Source organism: Bos grunniens, chromosome 13 (genome assembly GCF_055505025.1).
Source record: "Bos grunniens cultivar Pamir isolate PY7600 chromosome 13, Bosgru_T2T1.0, whole genome shotgun sequence".
NCBI classification, from domain to species: domain Eukaryota; kingdom Metazoa; phylum Chordata; class Mammalia; order Artiodactyla; family Bovidae; genus Bos; species Bos grunniens.
Genome location: NC_141177.1, coordinates 20347649 through 20371369, shown reverse-complemented (window position 1 = coordinate 20371369; position 23721 = coordinate 20347649). Strand labels below are relative to the sequence as shown.

Here is a 23721-nt window from a genome sequence, read left to right as displayed (position 1 = left end):
GTCACTTAAATGATAAGTGGCAGAATCAGGATTTGAACCCAAGCAGCTGGCTCCAAAGCTGCATCTGGCCTGCTGGCTTCATGGAGTTCTATTCAAAGGGGTCTTGGGAGTGACTGGGGGGACTGAGTGAGGTGGAGGAGTTAGGGTGGTGATGTAGCTGTGGTGGCTGAGATCAGCCAGGGCCACAGTGAAGGTCCCACTACCTGGGGCAGCTCTTCCCCTCCCTTCCCAGGGCACTCTCCCTGACTCTGCTGTCCTTGTAGGTGCCAAACCAGTGTGTGGAGGCTCCAGTATACCCCACACCCCAGGTGTACAGTCCTGGCAAACAAGGATTCAAACCAAAAGGACCAAACCCTGCTGCCCCTATGACCAGCGCCACCGGGGGCACAGTGGCCAGCTTTGACTCCCCACCATCACTGAAGACCCGACGGACCAAAGGTCCCAGTGGACTCCCAGAAGGTGGGCACACAGCCTGTCGTGGCATCTCTCCTCAGCACGGATGTACCTGTCCACAGGCTGCTTAGTTCCAGTCTTCCATTTTGTGAGAGTTAGGATTAAGTTTGGTTGCATGTAGTGGAAAATCCAGAATAGGAATGACTCCAAAATGGTAGAATTTTGTTGTTCTGTGCAAAACAAGTCCAGAGACAGGCAATCTGGAGTTTGTATGCCTATGTAATCACCAGGCACCCACATTTCTTCTATTTTTCTGCTCCATCATTCCTAAAACATGACTTTTGTTCTTAGGTGCCTCATTGTGTAAGATGGCTGCTGAAGCTCCAGTCATCAAATTTCGTATTCCAAGCATCTGGAAGAAAGATAAAAGAAGCATCTCCCAGCTCCCAGAAGTTCTAAGCATGATGCTTTTGCTTACATTTCATTACATTTCACATGACCATATCTATCTCCAAAGGAGGCTGGGAAATGTCTCTTTTAGCCAGGAACATTGATGCTCCCATTATGTAGGGGATTTGTGAAGAAAGAAAAAGGGAAGAGTGGGTATTAGGCAGGCAAGCAGCGATGTCTGCCACCCTGTTAGAGATGCTAAGTATATGGTTGGGGACAATGTCAGAAAGTAGTGGTAGTAGGGAAGGGCAGAAGAACTGAGAGTTTTCAGGGGCTTCCAGCCCCTTCCTTCCTTTCGCAAATGTGTTGAGCATCTGTGTGCCAGGCTTGGTGTCAGAACTGGAAATCTAGCATCTTGGGTCATGATTTCCTTACCCTTAATTACTCACAGCTTAATGGGAGAGACAGGGAATAAATAAATATTTATGGGTCACTCTAGAAAGGAGATTAACAGAGTACTGTGATTGAGAATACTGGATAGAGACTGGAAAATGCTGCTGCCTATCTGTCTGGGGATGAGAAGGAAATGGTCTCGTGACTGTCTGAGGGACAAGCATTTTAGGCAAGGAGGACAGCAGGTGCAAAGGCCCTGAGGTGGGACCATGTTTGAGGTCTTTCGAGGTTAGCCAGGTGACCACTGCAACTAGATCATAAGAATAATAGGGATGGTAGGAAGTAGAGGATGCAGAGCCCCATAGGCCACAGCAGAGAGGGTGGATTTTATCCTCCGGCAGAAGGGAGTCTTTGAGGGATTTGCCCTGCTTTCCCAGCCAGAGCATGTCCTGGAATTTCTTCTCCCAGGCCCTGTGAGAGACTGACCTGTGCTTCTTCCCCAGCCTGCCCATGGATGTAGACCTCCTAGGATCTGGGCTGTCTGGCCCTGGGTCTAGGGCTGGAAGTTGCCATTGGTGCCTACAGTTGTGTCGCCAGCCTCACCGTCCCCTTCTTTGTCTTTTTCTGTGTGTGTGTCTTTTTTAATTTTTCATCAGCTGCAGGGAAGCCAAAGGCTCAGAAACTCAAGTGCTCATATTGTGACAAGTCATTCACCAAAAACTTTGACCTGCAGCAGCACATCCGAAGGTAACTGGGCGTGGTGGGGCAGGTGGCCCCTGGGCAGCCCTGGTGGGGAGGTGGGATGGGGAGTCCACAGTGGAAGCAGTGCTCCTTTCCCCTCCCCCTTCGCCTGGTGACCAAGGCCCCAACTGGTCTGTCATGGTTCCTCTGTCCAGCTCAGGATGATTTTGCCCTTTGCTTCCTCAGTGGGAAGGATCTGTGGAGCCTGCCTGCCCTGATGAGGAAGGTCCAAGGTGGGAATGGAGGAGGCAGAATTGACTTGAATGGCTAGGGGGAGGGCTTTATTGGTGGGAGGCGTGCCTCAGCGCTCACTTCTGTAGAAAGGCCTGATCTCGGGGTTAGTGATGCTCTATGAACGTGCCTCTGCAAGTTCTCTGCTCGCTCAGTACTAACCATGACACCCCTTGTCCCAAGAACATGCAAGGAGCCCCTCTGGGCCTCAGGTTTTCCATTGTGAAGTGGAGGGATGGTCTCGTTCGATGTTTCTCATGGAGTGGAACACTGGGACATAAGATGATTTTAGGTGGTTTTTAAATATGGCTATTGAAAATTTCTGAAAGATAGAGTGAGAAAATTTTTTTCAATTTCTTTCAGTCCGAGGAGAAAGCCTCAATTAGGTGTGGTCTGTCTTTAACACCTCGCACAGTTTTGCTCATCTTTTATTACAGAGAGAGAGGGGGGAAGGGAGGGAGAGATAGTGCCCAAGATTCCAGCCATGGCAGGCAATAGCTTCTCTGTAGACCAGGGTCTTCCAGCCTATTGAGATTCTCTGTGGGGGCTGCCCTGTGCCTAGAAGAATGTTCAGCAGTATCCCTGACCTCTAACCAGTAGATGCCAATAGCCCCTCCTCACTGCTCAGCTGTGACATCCCAAAATGTCTCCAAACATTTCCAGATGTCCCAGGAGGGAAAATCGATCTCTGTTGAAAACCACTGGTCTACAACCAGTGCTTGTCAGTAGAACTTTCTGCAAAGATGGGGAGACCCCAATAGGCGCTGTCCACAGGGAAGTGGACATATGGCTGTTGAGTACTTGAAATGTGACTGGTATGACTGAGAAACTGCATTTTGGTAACTTGATTTATTTTTGGCCATGCTGGGTTTTGTTGCTGCGCAGGTGCACTGGCTTCTCCTTGCAGTGGTTTCTCTTGTTGCAGAGCACAGGCTCTCTAGGGCACCCGGGGTTCGGTAGTTGCAGCTCCCGAGCTCTAGAGCACAGGCTCAATAGCTGTGGCACCCAGGCTTGATTGTTCCGCAGCATGTGGGATCCTCCTAGATCGGGGATCAAACCCGTGTCTCTTGCACTGGTGGGCAGTTCTTTACTACTGAGCCACCAGGAAAGCCTGAGAAACTGAGTTTTTAACTTGATTTTATTTTAATGAATTTAAATTTAAATAGTCCCACGTGGTTTATGTCTGCCATAAGGATGATGCATCTATAGATCTTAATAAGATTGTTTTATGAATAATTGTGTTTTTTGTTACTTGTGTTTACGACAAGCAGTTTTGCATATATAATAACAACAGGAAGCTTCATTTTTAATTATTTTCAGTTCTTGAAAAGTGCATTGATTTGAAGGAAAGTTTTAAATAGTTATACAAGTGCTGTGCTGTGACGGCTAGGACATTTTCTCCTTCAAGTAACAGAAAATTCTCCACTTAAACAATTGTTGTTGTTCAGTCTCTCAGTTGTGTCGAACTCTTTGCAACCCCATGGACTGCAGAACGCCAGGCTTTCCTGTCCTTCACCATCTCCCAGAGTTTGCTCAAACTCATGTTCACTGAGTTAATGATGCCATCCAACCATCTCATCTTCTATCGTCCCCTTCTCCTCCTGCCGTCAGTCTTTCCCAGCATCAGGGTCTTTTCGCATCAGGTGGCCAAAGTATTGGAGATTCAGCTTCAGCATCAGTCCTTCCAATGAATATTCAGAGTTGATTTCCTTTAGGATTGACTGGTTTGGTCTCCTTGCTGTCCAAGGGACTCTCAAGAGTCTTTTCTAGCACCACAGTTCGAAAGCATCAATTCTTTGAAACTGTTTTATCTCACAGCTTGAGATGGCCACAGAGAAGGTCTGCTCCAGGGCTGGTTGATTCAGCCACTCAGTCTTGTCACCAGAAGCCCGGGGTGTGTCTGTGCTTGCCTGCCTCAGTAAGAGGGCTTGTCCTCACGGTCTCAGGATGGTGGCCCACAGCCTCCAGATGCTCTGCCTGGGCCTTCCTGGTGGTTCTGAGCTCCAGAACTGAGGTCACAGTCCCTACACGCGGGTGCTGACAAGCCTTGTTTTCCGCAGCCACACTGGTGAGAAGCCCTTCCAGTGCATTGCATGTGGCCGTGCCTTTGCCCAGAAGTCTAACGTCAAGAAACACATGCAAACCCACAAGGTGTGGCCCCCAGGACGCAGCGGTGGCACCGTCTCTCGCAACTCTGTGACGGTGCAGGTCATGGCTCTGAACCCCAGCAGGCAGGAGGACGAGGATAACACAGGTGGGTAGAGGTGACCACTGTACTGGGCAGCGTCTGGCTGGAGCCTCCCTGTGCAGCCCTGGGGATGAGCAGAGCTGGCCACAGGCAGCTCATGGAGGAGGGGGTGTTCTGTGCAAGTAACATATGCCCACTTTTCTCTGGCCTGCCAGTGGGAACTGGCCCTACTGTGTTGAGCTATTCTGTGCGTGCCTTCTGAACTCTTGTGAGCTCTGGAGAAGAACCCATTTCTTTCAAAACTCTTGTAGTGCCTAGCACCTAGGGTTCAACCATTGAGCAAACATTTATGGAGGCTTACTGTGTGCCAGAGGTCTTCCCAGGTGGCTCAATGGTAAAGAATCTGCCTGCCAAGCAGGGGACTCAGGTTCGATCCCTGAGTTGGGAAGATCCCCTGGAGAAGGAAATGGCAACCCACTCCAGTATTCTTGCCTGAGAAATCCCATGAACAGAGGAGCCTGGTGGGCTACAGTCTGTGGGATCACAAGGAGTTGGATACGTCTTAGCGACTAAACCAGCACGACCACCGTGTGCCAGGCCCCTGGGCCTACAAACTTGAGGTCAGAGGCCCCTGTCCTCGGGGAGAGTGAGGGAGGAACAGCTAAACACATGATTGTACAAGGAGCTGGGAGGCATCGTGAGTTCAGCCGGGGGTGGCAGTCGGGTCGTTAACAACCGCAGAGCGGTCTAGCGTGTCTGAAGGGAAGGCCTGCAAGGGGAGACTCGGTGCAGGGGCTCTTCATCCATCAGAATGTCAGTGCTCAGTAGTTTGGCCCCTGGAGTGGCTGTGTCCCTGTGCCCCAGCTGAGCGTGAGTGCAGGGCCTCGGTACCACGTCCCGCACTGAGCCCATGGTTGGTGGCGGGTGAATGCAGCACAGCACGGGGAGGTGTCCTGGGCATCTTTCCCGGGTGGCGTGGCCCTCTGCCCTGACCCTTCCTCTGTCTTTCTCAGTGACTTTCCTCCCTGGCTTTCTCCACAGGGTTGGGCCAGACCCTGTCCAGTGCCCCGCAGCCCCAGGCCTTGCCCACAGCCGGCGAGGGGGAGGGGGACAAGCTGGAGGCCAAGCAGGTGGTCCTCATCGATAGCTCCTACCTGTGCCAGTTCTGCCCCAGCAAGTTCAGTACCTACTTCCAGCTCAAGTCCCACATGACCCAGCACAAGAATGAGCAGGTAGGTGAGGGGGCGGGAGCCGGGGTGGGGCACAACCACCCAAGTCATGAGCCTTGGCTGATGCTGGGGTCTTGAACACGGCCTAGAAGGGGACAGGAGTGGGTCTCGGTTGCTCTGAGCGGCCATGTGACCATGATGGGCTAAGCTTCCCCCTCTGTCCTCCCTGGGTGGTGCCAGCTTTTTGGGCCATTACGGTGCTTGCCTGAGGGAGGAAGTCCACCTCTCAAGGGTCATATAATGAAGGAATCAGACACAGGAAGAATTCTTGCCACTTTGAGAAGATCTAGTATGTAAAAACCCGCCTATGGGGATTTGAGACTACAGCCTATTTTTTATTTTTTTCCATTGAGGTGTGATTTACATACCATAAAATTCACCCGTTTTAAAGTGTATGCTTCAGTAGTTTTTAATCTATTCATAATGTTATACAGCCATCATCCCTGTATTTCTAGAACATTTTTTTTTCCAAAACATTTTTATCACCCCAGAAACTTTATACCCATTAGTGTTCACTCGCCCCTACTCCCAGACCCAGGCAACCACTAACCTGTTTTCTGTCTCTATCGATTTGCCTATTCTGGACATTTAATATTGGAATCATCTAGTATGTGGCCTTTTGAGATAATATTTGCATTCATGTTATAACAGGTATCAGTACTTTATTCCTTTTTATTTTTGAATCTTTTTATCAGTTGATAGACATTTAGGTTCTTTCTACTTTTTAGGTATTATGAATAATACTTTAGTGATCATTGTGTACAAGTTTCTGTATGAACATGTGTTTTCAGTACTCTTGGGTATAAACCTAGGAGTGGAATTACTAGGTTATATGGTAACTCTATTCCAGTGTTTATTTTTTAAAAGTAATTTTTGTTAGTTATTTTTTCTCCCTATTAAAGTATCATATACCCAATATAGAAATTGGAAATTCAGAAAAGTCTGAAAAATATATAGATTCACATTTACTATTTATTATATGCTAAGTATCCTGCTAGAGGGCTTCCCTGGTGGCTCAATAGTACAGAACCTGCCTGCAATGCAGGAGATGCTGGTTGGATTCCTGGGTCAGGAAGATCCCTGGAAAAGGAAATAGCAATCCTCTGTAGTCTTCTTGCCTGGGAAATCCCATGGACAGAGGGGCCTGGTGGGCTACAGTCTATGGGGTGGCAGAGTCAGACGCAACTTAGGACTAAGTAACAACCCTACTAAGGTTCCTTGCATTCAGTACTTTACTTACTTCTTATAGCAACCTTAGAGATAGGCATTTTCAGTGTATCCAGATGAAGAAACTGAGGCTGAGAGAGATGAGCGATCCATCCAGAGTCACGATGCCAGTTAAGTAACTGAGGCAGGATTCAAAGCCAGTTCATTTGACTCCAAACCCCTTGTCATAACCAGATTACAATATGTCGTCCCAGGAATCCAGCACTCAATGCAGTATGTTTTGTAGATTTCCTTTCCTTCCTTCTCTTTTTTGACTATGCCACATGGCTTGTGTGTTGTTAGTTCTCTGACCAGGGATCAAACTCGTGCCCCTTGCAGTGGAAGCATAGAGTCCCATCACTGAACCACCAGAGAAGTCCCAATGGCTGGATTCTTTAAATCCCCTATTATTGAACAGTTAGGTTATTTCCTGAGTTTTGCTATTATAAACAAAACCATGATGAATATTGTTGTAATCAAATCTTTGTCCACATTTCTGACTTTTTCCTTATTATAGATTCTTAGCAGAGAGATTGATGGAGTTAAGTTAGACTATCCTTGGGGGGAAAAAAATCACCAAAAACTTTTACTCAAACTCACTTAAACAATTAGGAAGTTTGTTATCTCACATAATAAGAAAACCCAAGATAGGGCAACTCAGGCCTGAGACAGTCGGTTGACTCAACCCCGCATCAAGGGCCCTATGTCTTTCTAATTCTGTCTCGACAGGGCATGGCCCTGTCCTCTGCTGGTGGTTCACCTGTGGTCCTGTGATGGTGGTCACTTTTTCTAGGCAAAAGACCAGACACAGTATTATCCATGAGCATAAAGGGGTTATATTAATAATACCTTCTGTGTCTTCTTTAGGAGCAAGGAAACCTTGCCCAGAAGCCTTCTGTAGCGCTCTCATTGGTCAGAGCCCATGCACCTGCTCTGTCATTTAGAAATGCATAGGCTGCAAATAATAGACAACTGGCTTACTGGTTAGGATTTCTTTTCTCTCTCACATCATAAGAGGTCCATAAGTAGGTAGTACTGGGCTTATCTAGTAGGATTCTCCTGGCTTTCTGCTCTGCTGTCTTTAGCATGTGGCTTTCATCCTCAAGGTTGCGGAATGGCTGTCACACCTTCAGTCATCACATCTGTATTCCAATTAGGATAAATGCAAAGAACAGAGGGAACTTCTCCTAGGAAGCTTTTGCCTTTGTGTCCAGGGAGTGATGCCCTCCCCAAACATTACTGCCTACATACCATTGGCAAGAAATGGTCGCATGACTGATGTTCAATGTAAGGGAGCCAGGGGATCAGCTGGGCATCTTCCCACTCTGAGCAAATCAGAATTCACTTTGTTAGGAAGAAGAAGCCTTCTTCCTGCTTTGTTAGGAAGAAGGGTTGGAATTTATAGGCAGCCCTGAGTGTGTCATGCCACTGTGACTGTTTCACAACCCTATGAGGAAGAGTGTGTGAGTGCATATGTGCTAAGTCACCTCAGTCATGTCCAACTCTTTGCGACCCTGTGGACTGTAACCTGCCAGGCTCCCTGTCCATGGGATTCTCCAGGCAAGAATATTGGAGTGGGTTGCAATGCCCTCCTCCAAGGGGATCTCCCAACCCAGGGATCAAACGCGCATCTCTTACATCTCCTGCTTTGGCAGACGGCTTCTTTACCACTAGTACCACCTGGGAAGCCCCATGAGGAGTGTGTACTACTTATTAATGTATACCTTTTAAAATGTTAAAAGCATATCTTTCATACAAATAACTTAGTGAACTTGAATCAGAATTTTGCTTAATTCATTAATGGCGGAACTGGAAAAATGACAAAGCCGGTCAAAAGATGGTGCGGAACACTAATACCTATATCTCTGTGTAACTGTGTCAGTAAAAAAAAGGAATCCTGAAATAAATTACTAAGTTAGATACAAATCTGGTTTATGTCCTTCAGGGCAATAAAACCTCTGGAGTTTAAAAAAAAAAAAAAAACCCTCTGGAGTTATCTTTTCTACATGACAAAAATAATTTATATTGGATCAGTTTTCAAGTTAACATTTAACTTTAGAGAGTCTAGGTTCTGATCAGTAATAAACAGTCAAAACAAGTGACATCACCCAGAGAGTGAGGTGACCCTTAGCAGCTTAACTGTCTTCACCTAACTGCTTGCCAGACAGCACTTCTCAAAGTGAGGTCCCCAGCCCAGTAGCTTCAGTGTCACCTGGGTGCTTGGCAGGAATGCACGTGTTCAGGCCACCCAGACCTGCTGCGTCAGATTCCCTGGAAGTGGCCAGTCTGCTACTGTGATGCAGGCTCCAGTTGGAGAGCCACCATTCTCGCATAACATTGAAAGGATGGGATGCCATCTTTTCACATCTTTTCAAGATGTTATCATTCCAAGTTTTGGATAATTTTTCTTAAATATGCCCAGTACATACAGTACAAGAGGGTTCCCTTTTCTCCACACCTTTTCCAGAATTTGTTTGTATATTTTTTTGATGATAGCCATTCTGACCAGTGTGAAGTGGTACTTCATTGTGGTTTTAATTTGTGTTTTTTGGAATCTAGAAAAATGGTGCAGATGAACTTATTTGCAGGGCAGAATATAGACGCAAACGTAGAGAACGGGCTTGTAGACACAGCAGGGGAAGAGGAGGGTAGGACAAATCGAGAGGGTAGCACTAACATGTATACGCTGCAGTGTGTGAAATAGACAGCTAGTGGGAAGCACAGGGAGCTCAGCTCGGTGCTCTGTGATGACTTAGGGGTATGGGGGTGGGGTGGGAGGGAGGCTTAAGAGGGAGGGAACACATGGATATATACATGATGACTTAAAAAGAAATGCACAATTTGAGAGTTAAGTTTTATTAGGGGCAAAACGAGGGCAGTCCGGGAGGCAGCACCTCACATAGCTTTGAGAAACTGCTCCAAAGAGGCAGGGAGGGAAAGGTCGGTATATATGAGATTTTGGTGAAGAGAGAGTACATGCAGTCAAGCACATATTTTTTCCCAGAAGGTTTCTGCTAGGCTTGTGAAGCTTTTGCTAGTCACGAGGAATAGTCATCACCATGAAGGATTTTAGTGCTTTTCTAGATATAGGGAGATACAAGAATTAGGCTCATAAAATCAGCTCCTAAAAATACCTGAAGACTGTCCTACTAGTTTTTCCTCGAGCATAAAGTGCCTCATTTCTGCTTTCCACCCTGAACTCCTTTCAGGGGGTGGGTCAGCTGTAGCAGCACATGATTTAATCCTTATTAGAAGTAGATGGCAAGTGCCCGTGGCAAGTGCCAATTTGTGGTTGACATACGTATAGCCGATTCACATTGTTGTACAGCAGAAATGAACACAGCATTGTAGCAATTATGCTCCAGTTAAACAATAACTAAATTAAAAAAAAATAATATGTATGGCAGAAGCCAACACAATATTGTAATTATCCTTCAATTAAAAATAAATGAATGAAGAAAAAATAATAATAAATCCAGGGCTCCCGCAGCAGGGGAGCAGGGGAACAGCAGTTGAGTCTTCTATGAGCAGTGTTGGAGGTGGATACCGCAGGGCAGGGGACCACAGTGGAGGCGGCTCTCCAGCCTGCCCTCACCTGCCCTGCCTCTTCCCCCAAGGTGTACAAATGTGTGGTCAAGAGCTGTGCGCAGACCTTCCCGAAGCTGGACACGTTCCTGGAGCACATCAAGAGCCACCAGGAGGAGCTGAGCTACCGCTGCCACCTCTGTGGCAAGGACTTCCCCTCGCTGTACGACCTGGGCGTGCATCAGTACTCGCACAGCCTCCTGTCACAGAACAGCCCCAAGAAGGACAGCGCCGTCTACAAGTACATGATCCCCCTTCCCTCTCCCCGAAGGAAGCCCAGGGGTCCATTCCCTTGGTGGTTCCAACTGCTCAGGTCCAGTGGGACATCTCAAAGGGGAATCTGAGGCTTCAGGGCCCAGTCTGGGGGAGTGGGTTCTGTGCTTTGGCACTGAGGGGGGAGAAAAGGTGGGCCCTCCTTGTATCATTCTTCAACTTGGCAGACATGCAACCTAAAAAAATAAAATCTTAAAAAAGGGAAGCCAATTTTTCCTTGTTCATAGTGGAAAAAAGATTTGTTTTTCCCTAAAGTAAAATATTATGAAAATAGTATTTTGTCTGATAATCTACACAATTTAGATTACATGTAGAACGGTACACTGATTTTTTTTTTTGGCTGCACCTGGTCTTGGTTGCTGAGCACAGGCTTTCTCTAGCTGTGGCAAATGGGGGCTACTCTCTAGTTGCGGTGTTCAGGCTTCTCATTGTGGTGGTTTTTCTTGTTGCAGAGCATGGGCTCTGGGGTGCGGGCTTCAATAGTCGTGGCTCATGGGCTTAGTTGTCCCATGGCATGTGGGATCTTCCTGGACCAAGAATTGAACCTGAGTCCCTGCATTCATTGGCAGATGGATTCTTAACCACAAGACCGTCAGGGAAATGCTACATCGATTCTTAAATGAAAAAATGCACAAGTGTGTATTTGAAAGCAAAAATCATAAAAATAAGATTGGTATGTTTTATAATTATAAAATTTAGGTTAAAGTTGGAGCTATATGCTGATTCTTAGAATGGGACAAGGAATGAATTAAATGTGTATTTTATTGGGGATAATTTTTCTGACAACCTTTACATGGCTGTAGTCTTCTGTTTCAGTCATAAAGAAGGTCCCTTTAGCAGAAATGATGAAGGGCTCCCTCTGTTTTGCCATATGCTTTTAGTCCTTAGAACTTCCGATCATTCTCTTTGGATCCATTGATCATGTAATTGTCCTTGTCATTCTTGTTGGAGCTACTGAGCCTGTTTTCATCCTTGTAGAGTTTCCCTTCCTCAAGAGCTTTCTGGCTCCTCCTCCAGAATCCCATTTGCTGATGGTATTGTCCAGCATCACTTCCATGACTTGGAGGAACCCCTCACTGTTGCTCTCCATTCATTTTGCTGTGCATTAGCCTTATGTCATTTGGGAGCAGCTGCCTCACAAAATCTAGCACATGGGGATAGGTATTAGTGGGGGAAAAAAAAATAGGAGTTTTTGTCCAGGGACTTCCAGTTCATTAGTGAATATTTTCATGTTAGAATGGTTTTGCTTCTCTGTTCAGACTTGTATCTGCAGGGAGTTGGCTGATGACCTCTGTTAATGCATGCCCCCCACCCCAACCCTGTCCCACCTCTAGCTCTTGGGGGAGGCTTCTGGGGTTCAGAAATAAGTAAATACAGACTTTGAGTCTAGAATGCATGGACTGCTTAGGGAGACAGGAGTGTATATATTCTTACTATATGCTGTAATAAAATGCTGTCATAGACATATATACCCATGGTGAGAAGTAGGGCAAGGGACAGGATCCCAGGAGCAATGATATCTGAACTGGGTTTTGAAGGATGAGTAGGAGTTTGCAACTGTAAAGATGGGAAATAAAATAGCAAGTGGTTTAGAATAACTGTTCTATAGAATGGAAGTAGGAGGAGATGTTTAGATGGGGCCTGGGAGAGAAAGTGGGGGCCGGAGCCTGAGGATCTTGTAGAAGCCACAGGAGCTTTGAGAAGCTGGCAGGGGAACTGGGCTCAAGAAGTGGGGTAAAGGGCATCCAACCCTGGGGGAGATTGGGAAATGGGACCCCAGGGGCAGGAAAGCCAGGTGAACTCTGACCAGCTAAGGGGTGATTTCTGGATAACGGTGCATAATTCCCATTTGTAGAGAGCATTTGCTTTTGCCCTTCCAATCTGTGGAATTTCTAGGAGTCCCTGTAGCTGTGTGGCTCTCTGGAGCGAGATGCCAAGTAAAAAGAAGTGAGTTACCTACAAGGTGGCTTGACCTGACTTAGTGACATTGAGCCCTGCCTTCCTGGGAGGTAGGTGGCATCAGTCAGTTCAGGTGGCTGTAACAAAATATTATAGACACATGAGAGAGAGAGGGTGCCCTTTCTCTCTGGTCTTTTGTTTTCTTTCTTTCCTTCTTTAGCTGCAGTGGGTCCTGGTTGTGGCATCAGAATCTTCTGTTGCAGCTTGAGGGTTCTTCATGGTGCCATGTAGGCCTCTCTCTAGTGGCGTGGACCTCTCTCTAGCTGTGGCAGGTGGGCTCCAGAGCACGGGGGCTCAGTAGTTGCAGGGCGTGGGCTTAGTTACCCCTCAGCATGTGGGATCTTAGTTCCCTGACCAGGGACTGAACCCACATTCCCCGCGTTGGAAGGCAGATTCTTAACCACTGGACCACCAAGGAAGTCCCTGCTCTTTTCTTATAAGGGCACCAATCTCATCTGGAGGCTCCCACTCTCATGATCTCAGCTAGACCTAAGCACCTCCCGGAGGCTCCATCTGCAAATACCATTACATTGGGGATCAGGGCTTCACCATATGGATTTTGGAGGAACCTAGTTCAGCCCATAGCTGTGGTATTCTCCCCATTGCAAAGATGAGGACATTGAGGCTCAGAGAGGAGACATTAGCATTCCATTATACATGGATAGGCTGTAATTTATTTAACATGTCCCGTACTACAGGTTAATTGGGTTTTTTCCAGTTTGTCATTATTATAAACAACATTACAGGGAACAACTTTGGACCTGTATCTTTGCTCATTTGTAAATAAGTTCCTAGAAGTAATTTTGCAGGTCAGAGATCAAAGAAGGGTTTACAAAAGATTAATTACTACCTGAAAAAATAAATTTATGTGCATACAATGCAGTATTTTAAAACTACAGAAGTGCATAGAATGAAAAGGAATTCCCTGTCCATCCTGACCTACTTCCGCATCCCACAGGCAATCACTTTCACGAAGCGTTTCTTTTAAACTTACTTTGAGGGACTTCCCCGGTGTTCCAGTGGCTCAAAGTCCAAGCTCCCAATGCAAGGGCTCCAATCCTTGGTCAGGGAACTAGATCCTATATGCCGTAACTAGAGATCCCGCATGCTGCGACTAAGACCTTTTGCGGCCAAATAAATAATATTAAAAAAAACCCTTACTTCGACATAATCTCAGACTTCTAAGAAAGTTATATGACTAGTACAAAGAATTCCCATACATATCCTTCACCCACGTTTCCCAGGTATTATAATACTAACCACACTGGCTGTATCACTTTCTGAGCTTTTTGAGAATAATCTGCAGACACCATGCTCCTTACCTTTTCTCTTTCATGTGTATTTTCTAAAAACAAGGATAACCTCTTCCATAAAAGCATAGTGTAGTTATCAAAATCAGGAAGTTAAATCAATACAATTCTATTATCGCATTTATAGACCTTATGCAGAAATTTCCAATGGTTCCAATAGCATCTTTTATAGATGAAGAAAAAACTTTAAAAAAAAAAAAACAAAACTTTTTTCTGGTCCCAGGGTCCAATCCAGGATCACACGTTGCATGCGGTTGTCCTTGTCTCTTCAGTCCCCTTTTTGCTGAAACAGTCTTTCTGTCTTTGTCTTTATGACCTTAATATTTTGAGAGAGTAGAAGCCAGGTATTTTGTAGAATGTGCTCAGTTTGGATTTGTCTGATTTGACCTCAGGGTTGGTCCAGGATCGACACTTTTGGCAGGAGCATCACGAAGCGATGTTGTGTCTTTCTCAGCACATTGTATCAGGAGACACATGACATGGGTTTGCCCTATTGCTGGGCGTGTTACCTTGCATGACTTAGTTAGGGTGGCATTTCTGGCAGGGAGCTTTCATTTTAATGGTCTTGCGAAACTGCCTCCCCAGCAAACCTGTGTCGCCTGCCACCAGAGCCTGAGCCATTCCCATCTTTCTCCCACCAGCTCACAAAGTCTCTGCCCTCCTGGTAGCACGGCTCCCACCCCACCCCTTCCTTCTTTCTTGCCATCTGCAGGCATTTAGCTTGTGGTTTTCAGGCCGTGGCCCGAGGGGGAGTCCCCTGGACCCACCACAGGTGCAGCCTGCCTGTGGGTTTCCCACCATGGCCCTGGTGTACAGATGGCAGGGCCCACAGTTCCGTTTTTAGCGTGAATTGCCCACCTGCCTCTAGCTTTGCTCATTGGTACTGCACTGTAAATGGGCCCATTTGCTGGCCAATGTTTTCGTGGTGAGAAGACAGTGGGGTCTTTTCTTTAGTGTGGCTTGTGGCCTGAAACTGCTGTTTTGCGGGTATGTTAACCAGTGATGGTGGAGGAGGGGTGTGGCTGGTTACCTCCAGCCCCGTGCAAGCTCTCTCACCTCTCTGCTCCTCCCCTTTTAGGTGTGTCAAATGCGTCAACAAGTACTCCACACCTGAAGCGCTGGACCATCACCTGCAGACCGCCACTCACAACTTCCCCTGCCCGCACTGCCAAAAGGTGGGGACCCCTGCCCTTTCTGGCGAGATGAAAGTAGGGGGCAAGAGGTGGTGGAGCGAAGACCCCACTGTCTCCTCCTCTCCTGCCTCAGCACGTGCAGGCCAAGCTTGGGGTTATCTCTGCAGACAGCACTTCTTCTTGAGGGGTGAGAGCTCTACCTGGCCTGTCTTACGAGTTGGTCACCCACCCTGGCTGGCCCGGGGTTGCTATTGGGGCCAGGCGGGCCGGCCAGGCTGTGGAGTGAGGACTCTCCTGGGCCCAGGCCCAGCATGCAAACAGCAGCCTTCAACTTCCTGACATCTTATTATCCTGGTTATTACCAGTTCCTTTTTTACAGTGGATCTGGAATCTCTCACTAAAGCCGTTCACACCCATCAAAAATCCAGTCAGGGTTCCATTTTTCACTTTTCCCCAAAACATAATTTTTGTCGAGTTTGTTTGAATCAGGTCCATATACTGTGATTGACTGATCCGACCAAAGTTTCTATTAATCTACAGATTGCCCCATCAGTGCTCTTTTTTTTTTTCTTTAAATGTGTTTGTTGAAGAAGCTGGGCCTTTGGTCCTGTGGAGTTGCCTGAAGTCTGGATTTTGCTGATTGCACCCCCTGGTGTATCTAACTGGTTTCTTTGTTCTTCTCATTTTCTTACCACCTTTCATGGCAGATTTCCCAGGACAGACAGTCCTGGTTTCACTTCGGCCTCATTGTACATGTTTCTAATTTTACAGCCTAATTTGGGGATTTGGAATTTGTGGTCTGAATAAAAGGTATCATGAATTAGCAAGAACCCTGTGCCAGATGTGGTTCTGAGCATTCTATCTGAAACTGACTCATTTAACCCTAGGAGGCTGGCATACTATTTTACAGACAGGGAAACTAAGGCACTGAAAGATCATCCAGCTAGGAGATAATGGAGTGAGTAAGTAGTTAGGTCTGTGTCCTTGACCACGAATCTGTATCAGATGAATGAAAAAATGAATGAGTACCCTTCCTATGCCTGGGGAGGAAGAAGAATTTGGCTTCCGTGTTTTCTGGCTTTTTTTTACCTTTCCATTTATTTCTTCAGTTACGTGTTCATTTCTTCATTCATTCCCCTGCTTGTCAGTCATTTAACTCAGGCCCTGTGCTGGGAAATGAGAGCTCCTCTCTGCCCTCTGGGAGATCTTGTGTGAGCAAAGAGCTGTTATTCAAATAGGTTAGATGCTAACTTTAAAAGTGTGGGTGGACTTTCGAGGCATTGAATGTGTGGCATTGAGAAGTCACGGAGGGCTTCATGGAAGCAGTGACCTGAGTTGGGTCTTAAAGGTTGAGTAGGAGTTTGTCCTGCTAAGAGAGAAAGTCTCTCTGGGTAGAAACAACAGCGTGGGCAGAAGCTGAGCCAGCCTGTCTTGACTGGTCTTATGGGTGAGTAGTGGGAGCCATGAGCTTCTAATGACTAAGCTGGGCCCTGTGAGCCTTGACCCCTAGTGGGCAGAAAGAATGGTGTTTCCATAAGAGCTGGTAATGAGGGGCCCCTTGAGCTCGTAATGTGGTGCGAGTGGTGAGTCAGACCTGACGCCAACTCCTTTGTCCTGCCAGGTATTTCCTTGTGAACGGTACCTGCGGCGTCATCTGCCCACCCACGGCAGCGGGGGCAGGTTCAAGTGCCAGGTGTGCAAGAAGTTCTTCCGGCGGGAGCACTACCTCAAACTGCATGCTCACATCCACTCAGGTGGGTACCCGCCCCCCGGCAACTTCTGCTCAATCCCCAACTCCCTCCCCTAGACACCTTTTCAGCTCCCCTTTCCATCCCCCTCTGGCCTTCCTTCCCAGCTCCTTCAGCCTGCTTCCTCAGCATCCTCCTGCCCAACCCCTTCCTTCTCTTCATTCCCCACCCCATCTCCTTCCTGGCCCCCTACCCATCTGCCATCTCAAGGGAACAAGAGGTTCCCACCAACACTGTAGTAGAGACGAGCCTATGGAGGCTGGTGGAGGGACTCCTGGCTCTGCCTCTAGGAATCATCCCCTTGAGACCACTCTGAGCCCCTGGGACTGGGCCTGCTGTTCTCGATACAGAATTCCTTCCCACACCTTAACCTTTTTAATGACTACAGACTGTTCCGTTGTAATGATCAGAATTACCTCAGTCATTGGATTGGCATTTTTCAAAAGTACTTATTCATCTTAGAGAGGAGGACAGAGAGGAAATAATGGCAGGAAATAAAACAGCCCAATCATAGACCTCTTCCAAAGGGCAGGTTGTGACCCCCGACCCCTGTCAGATGAGAGCTGCTCTCCATGCCCCACCCCCACCAGCCCCACCCATGAAATCTGCAGCAGACGATTTGGGGTGACTCAAGTGGGCCATACTGCTGAGCTATGGAATCTTAGTTCCCCCAAACGCTAAGTGTACACCATGAACCTCAGTTTTCTGATCAAGGACTTACCTTATGGTTTGTTGTGAGGATTCAATCAGATAAGATGTAATCGTCCCCTCCTGTGGGCTTCCCTTGTGACTCAGCTGGTAAAGAACCCGCCTGCAATGCAGGAGACCTGGGTTCGATCTCTGGGTTGGGAAGATCCCCTGGAGAAGGGAAAAGGCTACCCCACTCCAGTATTCTGGCCTGGAGAAGTCCATGGGGTCACAAAGAGTTGGACACGACTGAGCAACTTTCACTTTCATTTTTCACTTTCTCCCTTCCCGTCGGACCCCATTTCAGTAAACGTCAGGACCGTCCGCCTTGTCACCCGTGCCTCAGGCTCATCCTTGACTCTCTTCCTCTCCTGCCCCACAGCCAGTCCATTGGCAAGGGCTGCCGGTTCTGCTTTCTCAGCATCACCTGTTGCTTGGCCACTTCCCATTTCTTGTACCAGCCTCCTTCCTGCCTGAGCCCACACCGCCCTCAGTCTGCTCTCCTACCGCGATCAGATCCTGGCCCTCCTCCGTTCGGCCCCGCTGTGGCTTCTCATTCGGCTCAGAGTAGAAACCTTGGCTTTCAGGCCCTCCCTGTCGGGCCTAGCTGCCTTGACTTCCTCTTCTGCCTCATGTTCCCTTCCCTGCTCCTTCCACTTTGTTCCTCAGACACACCCCGCACCCTGCCTCTCCTCCTGCCTGGACTCACTCCCAGTGTCTGCCGGGCTCACTCCTTCACCACCTCAGGGCTCACCTCAGGTGTTGTCTCATCGGAGAGGCCTTTCCTGCCCCTCCTAACTGAAGCAGCCCCCTCGTCTCCTTGGCAAAGCAAAGTCCTGAGGAAGGAGAGAGAGGTCTTCCCCAGGCCACCTCTCTAAAGGAGTTGCTGCCATCTGGTGGGGACCCCTGTGCCCCAAATTCAGACTCCCTCTCAGGGCACCCTGGGTCCCCCCAACGGGGTTTCCTCCTGCAGGTGAGAAGCCCTACAAATGCTCAGTGTGCGAGTCTGCATTCAACCGCAAGGACAAACTGAAGAGACACATGTTGATCCATGAGCCATTCAAGAAATACAAATGCCCCTTCTCGTGAGTAGAGACGACCCTGGGTAGGAGGGGCAGGTTTACCAGCTGTGGGGTGGAAGGGGGCCGGGGCTGAGGGCGTGAGGCCCACTCCCCTTTTGTCCTGTCCCGGGTCCTGCCTGGCTGCCTCACTTCCCGCCCTGCTTCCCTGCCCAGCCCCCAGGGTATGAGGGCTAGCAGAGTGGCCAACAGGAGAGGCCTGGGCTTAGCGCGCTCCCCTGACCAGTGTTTGGGGTTCTAGGACACACACGGGCTGCAGTAAGGAGTTCAATCGGCCAGACAAGCTGAAGGCTCATATCCTCTCTCACTCCGGTAAGTTGCTCCTGCACCTGCTGGGAAAGTCTGGTTCAGCTCGAGCCCCCTGGGCAGGACCCTGGAAAGAGCGGGCATGTCTCATGAGACTTGGTATCCCTGCCTGACACCTTCTAGCCAGCAGACTCTTGCTCCCATGAGCCCCGCCTACGTTTGGGTCCTCAGGGTGCACAGAGGTGAGTCAGCCACAGCCTCCAGGTGGAGAAGGGAGCTGACTCATGAGATGACTGTATCAGAGAAGCACCCACTGTGATAGAGATGGGGTCATGTGGGAGGGAGATCCGATTCTCAGTGGGTCCAAGATAAGGCCAGACGGGTTCCTTGGTCCCCTCAGCAGAGAAGGGCAGCTGGGATGTGGAGTAGGGGTCTTCACGTCACTCCTCAGTTTCCAAGGGGCTCCACGGAGCTCCCCATAAGATTGCTGCTGCCCTGGAGCAGCTTGGCCGGCTTCCCACATCCATGTACCATTTGCTCTGGAACACAGTTTCTCAGTGTCAGCACTATTGCTCTTTTGGATAATTCTTTGTCGTGGATATCTGCCCTGGGCACTGTAGATTGTTTAGCAGCATTTCTGCCTCCAGGAGACAAGCCAAGAAATCCCTGGGTAGTAAAGTCACCCCTGATGAACAGCCACTGGTTTCCAGAAAGGATCTAGTTTGAAATCTGGGAGAGTAGATTGAGGATTTAGAGACAAAGAGGCTAGGTTGGATTCTTGGCATTACCACTGTCCTGCTGGGTGACCTCAGGCAAGTTTCTGCCCCCTCTCTGAGCCAGCATTCTAGGGAAACTGAGGGGGCCGTGGCACAAGCTGTGTGTGGGATGGAGTTGACTTCACAGTGGACATGGAGGCACCAGTGATTGACCCAGTGAGTGATAGCTGAGAATCTACCACGTGTCAGGCACTGGGGGTGCCATGAGGGAGCCAGGCAGAGCCACACCCCACTTTCCTGGGAAGCTTAGCATTTAGTGGCAGAGATAAAAAATGAACAGCAAACAGATAAGTATATTACACTAAAATATGCTGAGTTCAAAGATGGAAATAAGCAGAGTGAGAGGGCAGAGAATAAAAGAAGTGGGTGTCAGGGAGGACTTCTTGGAGGACGTGACAGAAAAGCTGAGTCTGAGAGATGAAAAGAGCCAGGAAATGGCTTCCAGGGTGAGGGAACAGCAGGGGTGAAGCCTTGAGGCAGGGAAGAGATTGGGGAGTGTTTGAGATGAGGAACGGTGGGCAGGGGGCCTAGAGCTCAGAGAGCAAGTGAGAGGAGTGGAAGGGGCTGAGAGGAGAAGGGGCTGGTCAGCCACACGCAGCTCCGTGGGAAACTTGAGGAATCACTGGAGGGTCTGGAGCAGGGGAGTGTCGTGGAGGAGTTTTACCAAGACCTCTCTAGGTGCTCTGTGGGGAGTGAGTGGTGTGAGGGGGCCAGGGTGAGGCAGGCCAGCCAGAGAGGGGAGAGATGATGGCGACCTGGCAAAGTCAGCCACAGTGTGGGGGCTGAGCTTGCTGTTCCGGCAGAGGGAAAGAGCACACGGAGAGGCTCAGAGGCAGGAGGCTAGCACAGGAGAAGTGGGGGGGAAGGTGGGAGCTACAACTGGTGGGAGCAGGGCCCAGGTCACACCCCTGCTCACAGGGCAAGCTGAGAAACCGGGTTTTACTCCCAAGTGCCGAGGCAGCCGTGTAGGGTGAAGAGTCTGGGCGCCTCTCACGGCCTTCCCCTCTCTCCCCAGGCATGAAGCTCCACAAGTGCGCCCTGTGCAGTAAGTCCTTCAGCCGCCGCGCCCACCTCGCTGAGCACCAGCGTGCCCACACGGGAAACTACAAGTTCCGCTGCGCTGGCTGCGCCAAGGGCTTTTCCCGCCACAAATACCTCAAGGACCACCGCTGCCGCCTCGGCCCCCAAAAGGACAAGGACCTGCAAGCCCGGCGGCCCCCCCGGAGGCGGGCAGCCCCCCGCAGCGGCAGCGGCGGTGGGCACAAGGTGGTGACCCCCCTGCCTGACCCGCTCGGGCTGGAGGAGCTGAAGGACACAGGGGCCGGGCCCATGCCCGAGGCCGCCCCAGGCAAGCCGCCCTTCTCAGAGCCAGATGCCGTGCTGTCTATCGTAGTGGGGGGTACGGTGGGGGGCGAACCTGAACTGGTAGTGCCTGGGCATGCCGAGGGCCTGGGCTCCAACCTGGCGCTGGCAGAGCTGCAGGCAGGGGCTGAGGGCTCGTGTGCCATGCTCGCTGTGCCTGTCTACATCCAGGCCTCGGAGTGATGGGCCCATGATGTTTGCTCCTGCGTCCTGCCTGATGCTCATCTTTAGGTCCAGAGCCACTGGGAGCAGACCAGAGAGCCTTCCCAGTGGAAGTGAGCCATTGGTCAAAGTCCTTTTGGAACACCATCTGTAAACCCCGGCCCAAGGCCGCCTCTCTGTGTCCCCTGTCCTGCTGGGAAGCCCTGCACCATTCTGGGATCCGAGGCAGCTGAGCCTGAGCGGCCCAGGGTCTGGCTGGTCCAGGCTGGTGGTCGGGCTGCCTAAGAGGGAAGACGGGGCCGTCCCATCCACCCTTCCTCTAGGCTGCCAAGGGGCAGCCTCTAACTAAGCTGCTGAGGCCTGAGATGGTTAGAGCCCTTATCTGGTGAACCTTTTCACATGCAGTTCCTCCCAGCATCCTCAGATGACTCTGTAATGTAGGCATGTAGGAGGCACTTGAGTGTCATGGTTAGAGTGGAGCTATCAGCCAGATCTGGCTTCAGATCCAAGCACTGACACTTACTTGCTGTGTGACCTTGGGTAAGTCACTTCCCCTCTCCGAGCCCCACATTCCGTGTCTGTACAATGGGGCTTATGACAGTACTACCTCATAGGGCTGTCATCAGGATCCAGTATGATGAAGTGTGCAAAGAATTTGGCATAGTGCTCAGCACTGAACAAGTGCTCAATAAATGTTTTTTTATCAAAAGTGACTCAGGCCCTACCTTTGGCAGTTTATTTCTTAGCTCCTAGGTGGCAGCAGCGCCCCCTCCAAAGCATGTAGGGGCTGAGGGGTCCCTTGGCTCCTCACTCACAACTATCCTGCCCCAATAGCCACAGAGAGGTTTGATGCATCCAGAACAGTTATTTTAGATCATGACCCATGGAAACCCCCCTGAGGAAGGGGTTTATAACTCACTTTTGAAAACGCAGAATCCTGGGTCTTAGCCTAAAACCCTCTGTGATCAGAAACTCTAACCAGAGCCAGAGAACCATCTTCCCTGGTGGCTTAGACAGTAAAGCGTCTGTCTACAATGCGGGAGACCTGGGTTCGATCCCTGGGTCGGGAAGATCCCCTGGAGAAGGAAATGGCAATCCACTCCAGTACTATTGCCTGGAAAGTCCCATGGACAGAGGATCCGGGTAGGGACCCTGGTAGGGCTCCATGGGGTCTCAAAGAGTCGGACACGACTGAGCAGCTTCACTTCACCCTCGCGTCCAGCATTGCCTTCCCCGTCTCCAGCTAGCAGGGGGCAAGCACACCAGGCTCCCTGGGAGGCAGGGGGGAGAAAAGGGGCCTTGACCGGTGCTTTCTTATTTATCTTCACCACCAGCTTGCTGGGCCACATTGCCTCAGGTGCAGGAGAGGCCTCTGAGGCTCGAGATGAGACAGGACGGGATTCAAGACGACTGTTGGGCACAATCTAATCACGGAGTTTCCCTGAAGAGGACATCCCTCAGACATCTGTGTGTGGGCCTGCGGCTGGAGCTCAGAGCAGGGCTGACTTCCCCACATCCTCAGGAGAGGGTGTGATGCGGTGGGAGGGATGAGTGAGGCAGCCTTGCACAGCAGAGGGGGTGAGGGCAGTAAGTGTACCTGGCCCAGCCGTCAGAAGGGCCAGGGGAGGGACTGGTGGGGACAGGAAGTCTCAGAGGAGGAAGTAGCCTTTGACACAGAGTGTTTGATGTATGGGTAGATAGAAGAAGGCATGTCAGGCAGAGCAGGGCATGAGCAAAGACATTGAGGTGTGACAGTGATTGAGGCCTGGGGCTGGTGTGTGGTCCAGGGTGACAGAGATTTGGGGGAAATGGGTCAGTCACGATAATCACTAATTGCTTCAAACCTCCATGTGATGGAAGCTGTGTTGTAACCCTTCTGTGTCACATCAGTTCAGCCCCATCAGGTGAGAATTGTCACTTTCCTTATTTCACAGATGAGGTAACAAAGGTCCAGAGAGGCAGAGTTTTGTGCCCAAACACACACAGGAAGTCAGAGTTGGGATTCAAGCTGGGGGGCCTGCTTCCATGTATGCTTAGCCACTCTGCTCTACTGATGGGTCAATTGAAATATGGGTCAATGTCAAATCAGAGAGAGCCTTGGATGTTGGCTTAAGGAATTTTACTCTCTACAATGAATATATTCTCTATTCTCTATAATGAAAGCATCATGGGTGGCATTAAACATTTAAAAAAAAATTGTAACAGTTATAGTAAAAAATGTGAACAACCACATCTCCATCTTAATACAACTGTTTAATTATACTTCTCTTTTTTTCCTGTCAATGTACGCACGCATGCACTTATCAATAATCATGAGGACTAAAGTTGACTAGGCACTTACATCATGCCTGGTGTGCCCTAAGCACTTTAAGGTGAGTGCTACTTTTAATCACATTTTACAGCTAGGATGAGGCAAGGTTAAGCAGCCCCAAGTCACACAGCAGTAAGTGGCAGAGCCAGGCCCCCAAACAAGGGCCATATTAAGATCAGGTCTAATACTTAAAAGATGTGGAGTTGGACTGCAGGTGAGGAGGCTGGGGCAATATTGGGGTTCTCGTAGCTAAATCTGTCCTAGGTTGGCATATGGGAGACGGGCCCAGAGAGGGGAAGGCCCACGGTCAAGGGTCACT

At 49.4% G+C, this 23721-nt stretch overlaps 1 protein-coding gene across 5 annotated transcripts in view; it reads left to right on the top strand.

Moving 5' to 3' along the window:
* ZNF341 (zinc finger protein 341) overlaps positions 1-21804 on the top strand; it is a 40187-nt gene extending 18383 nt beyond the window's left edge. For 3 of the 5 annotated variants that reach the window (XM_086332313.1, XM_086332314.1, XM_086332315.1), the window contains 10 exons: positions 264-459; positions 1833-1923; positions 4209-4402; positions 5378-5568; positions 10389-10597; positions 14977-15073; positions 16653-16785; positions 18440-18551; positions 18787-18857; positions 20583-21804. In XM_086332313.1, the coding sequence (XP_086188439.1) occupies positions 264-459; positions 1833-1923; positions 4209-4402; positions 5378-5568; positions 10389-10597; positions 14977-15073; positions 16653-16785; positions 18440-18551; positions 18787-18857; positions 20583-21112 (1824 nt within the window). In that variant the 3' untranslated portion in view covers positions 21113-21804. The remainder of the gene's footprint in view (positions 1-263; positions 460-1832; positions 1924-4208; positions 4403-5377; positions 5569-10388; positions 10598-14976; positions 15074-16652; positions 16786-18439; positions 18552-18786; positions 18858-20582) is intronic. The other 2 variants (XR_015139124.1, XM_086332316.1) reach the window with 2 other exon arrangements.
* Positions 21805-23721: the final 1917 nt, after the last annotated feature.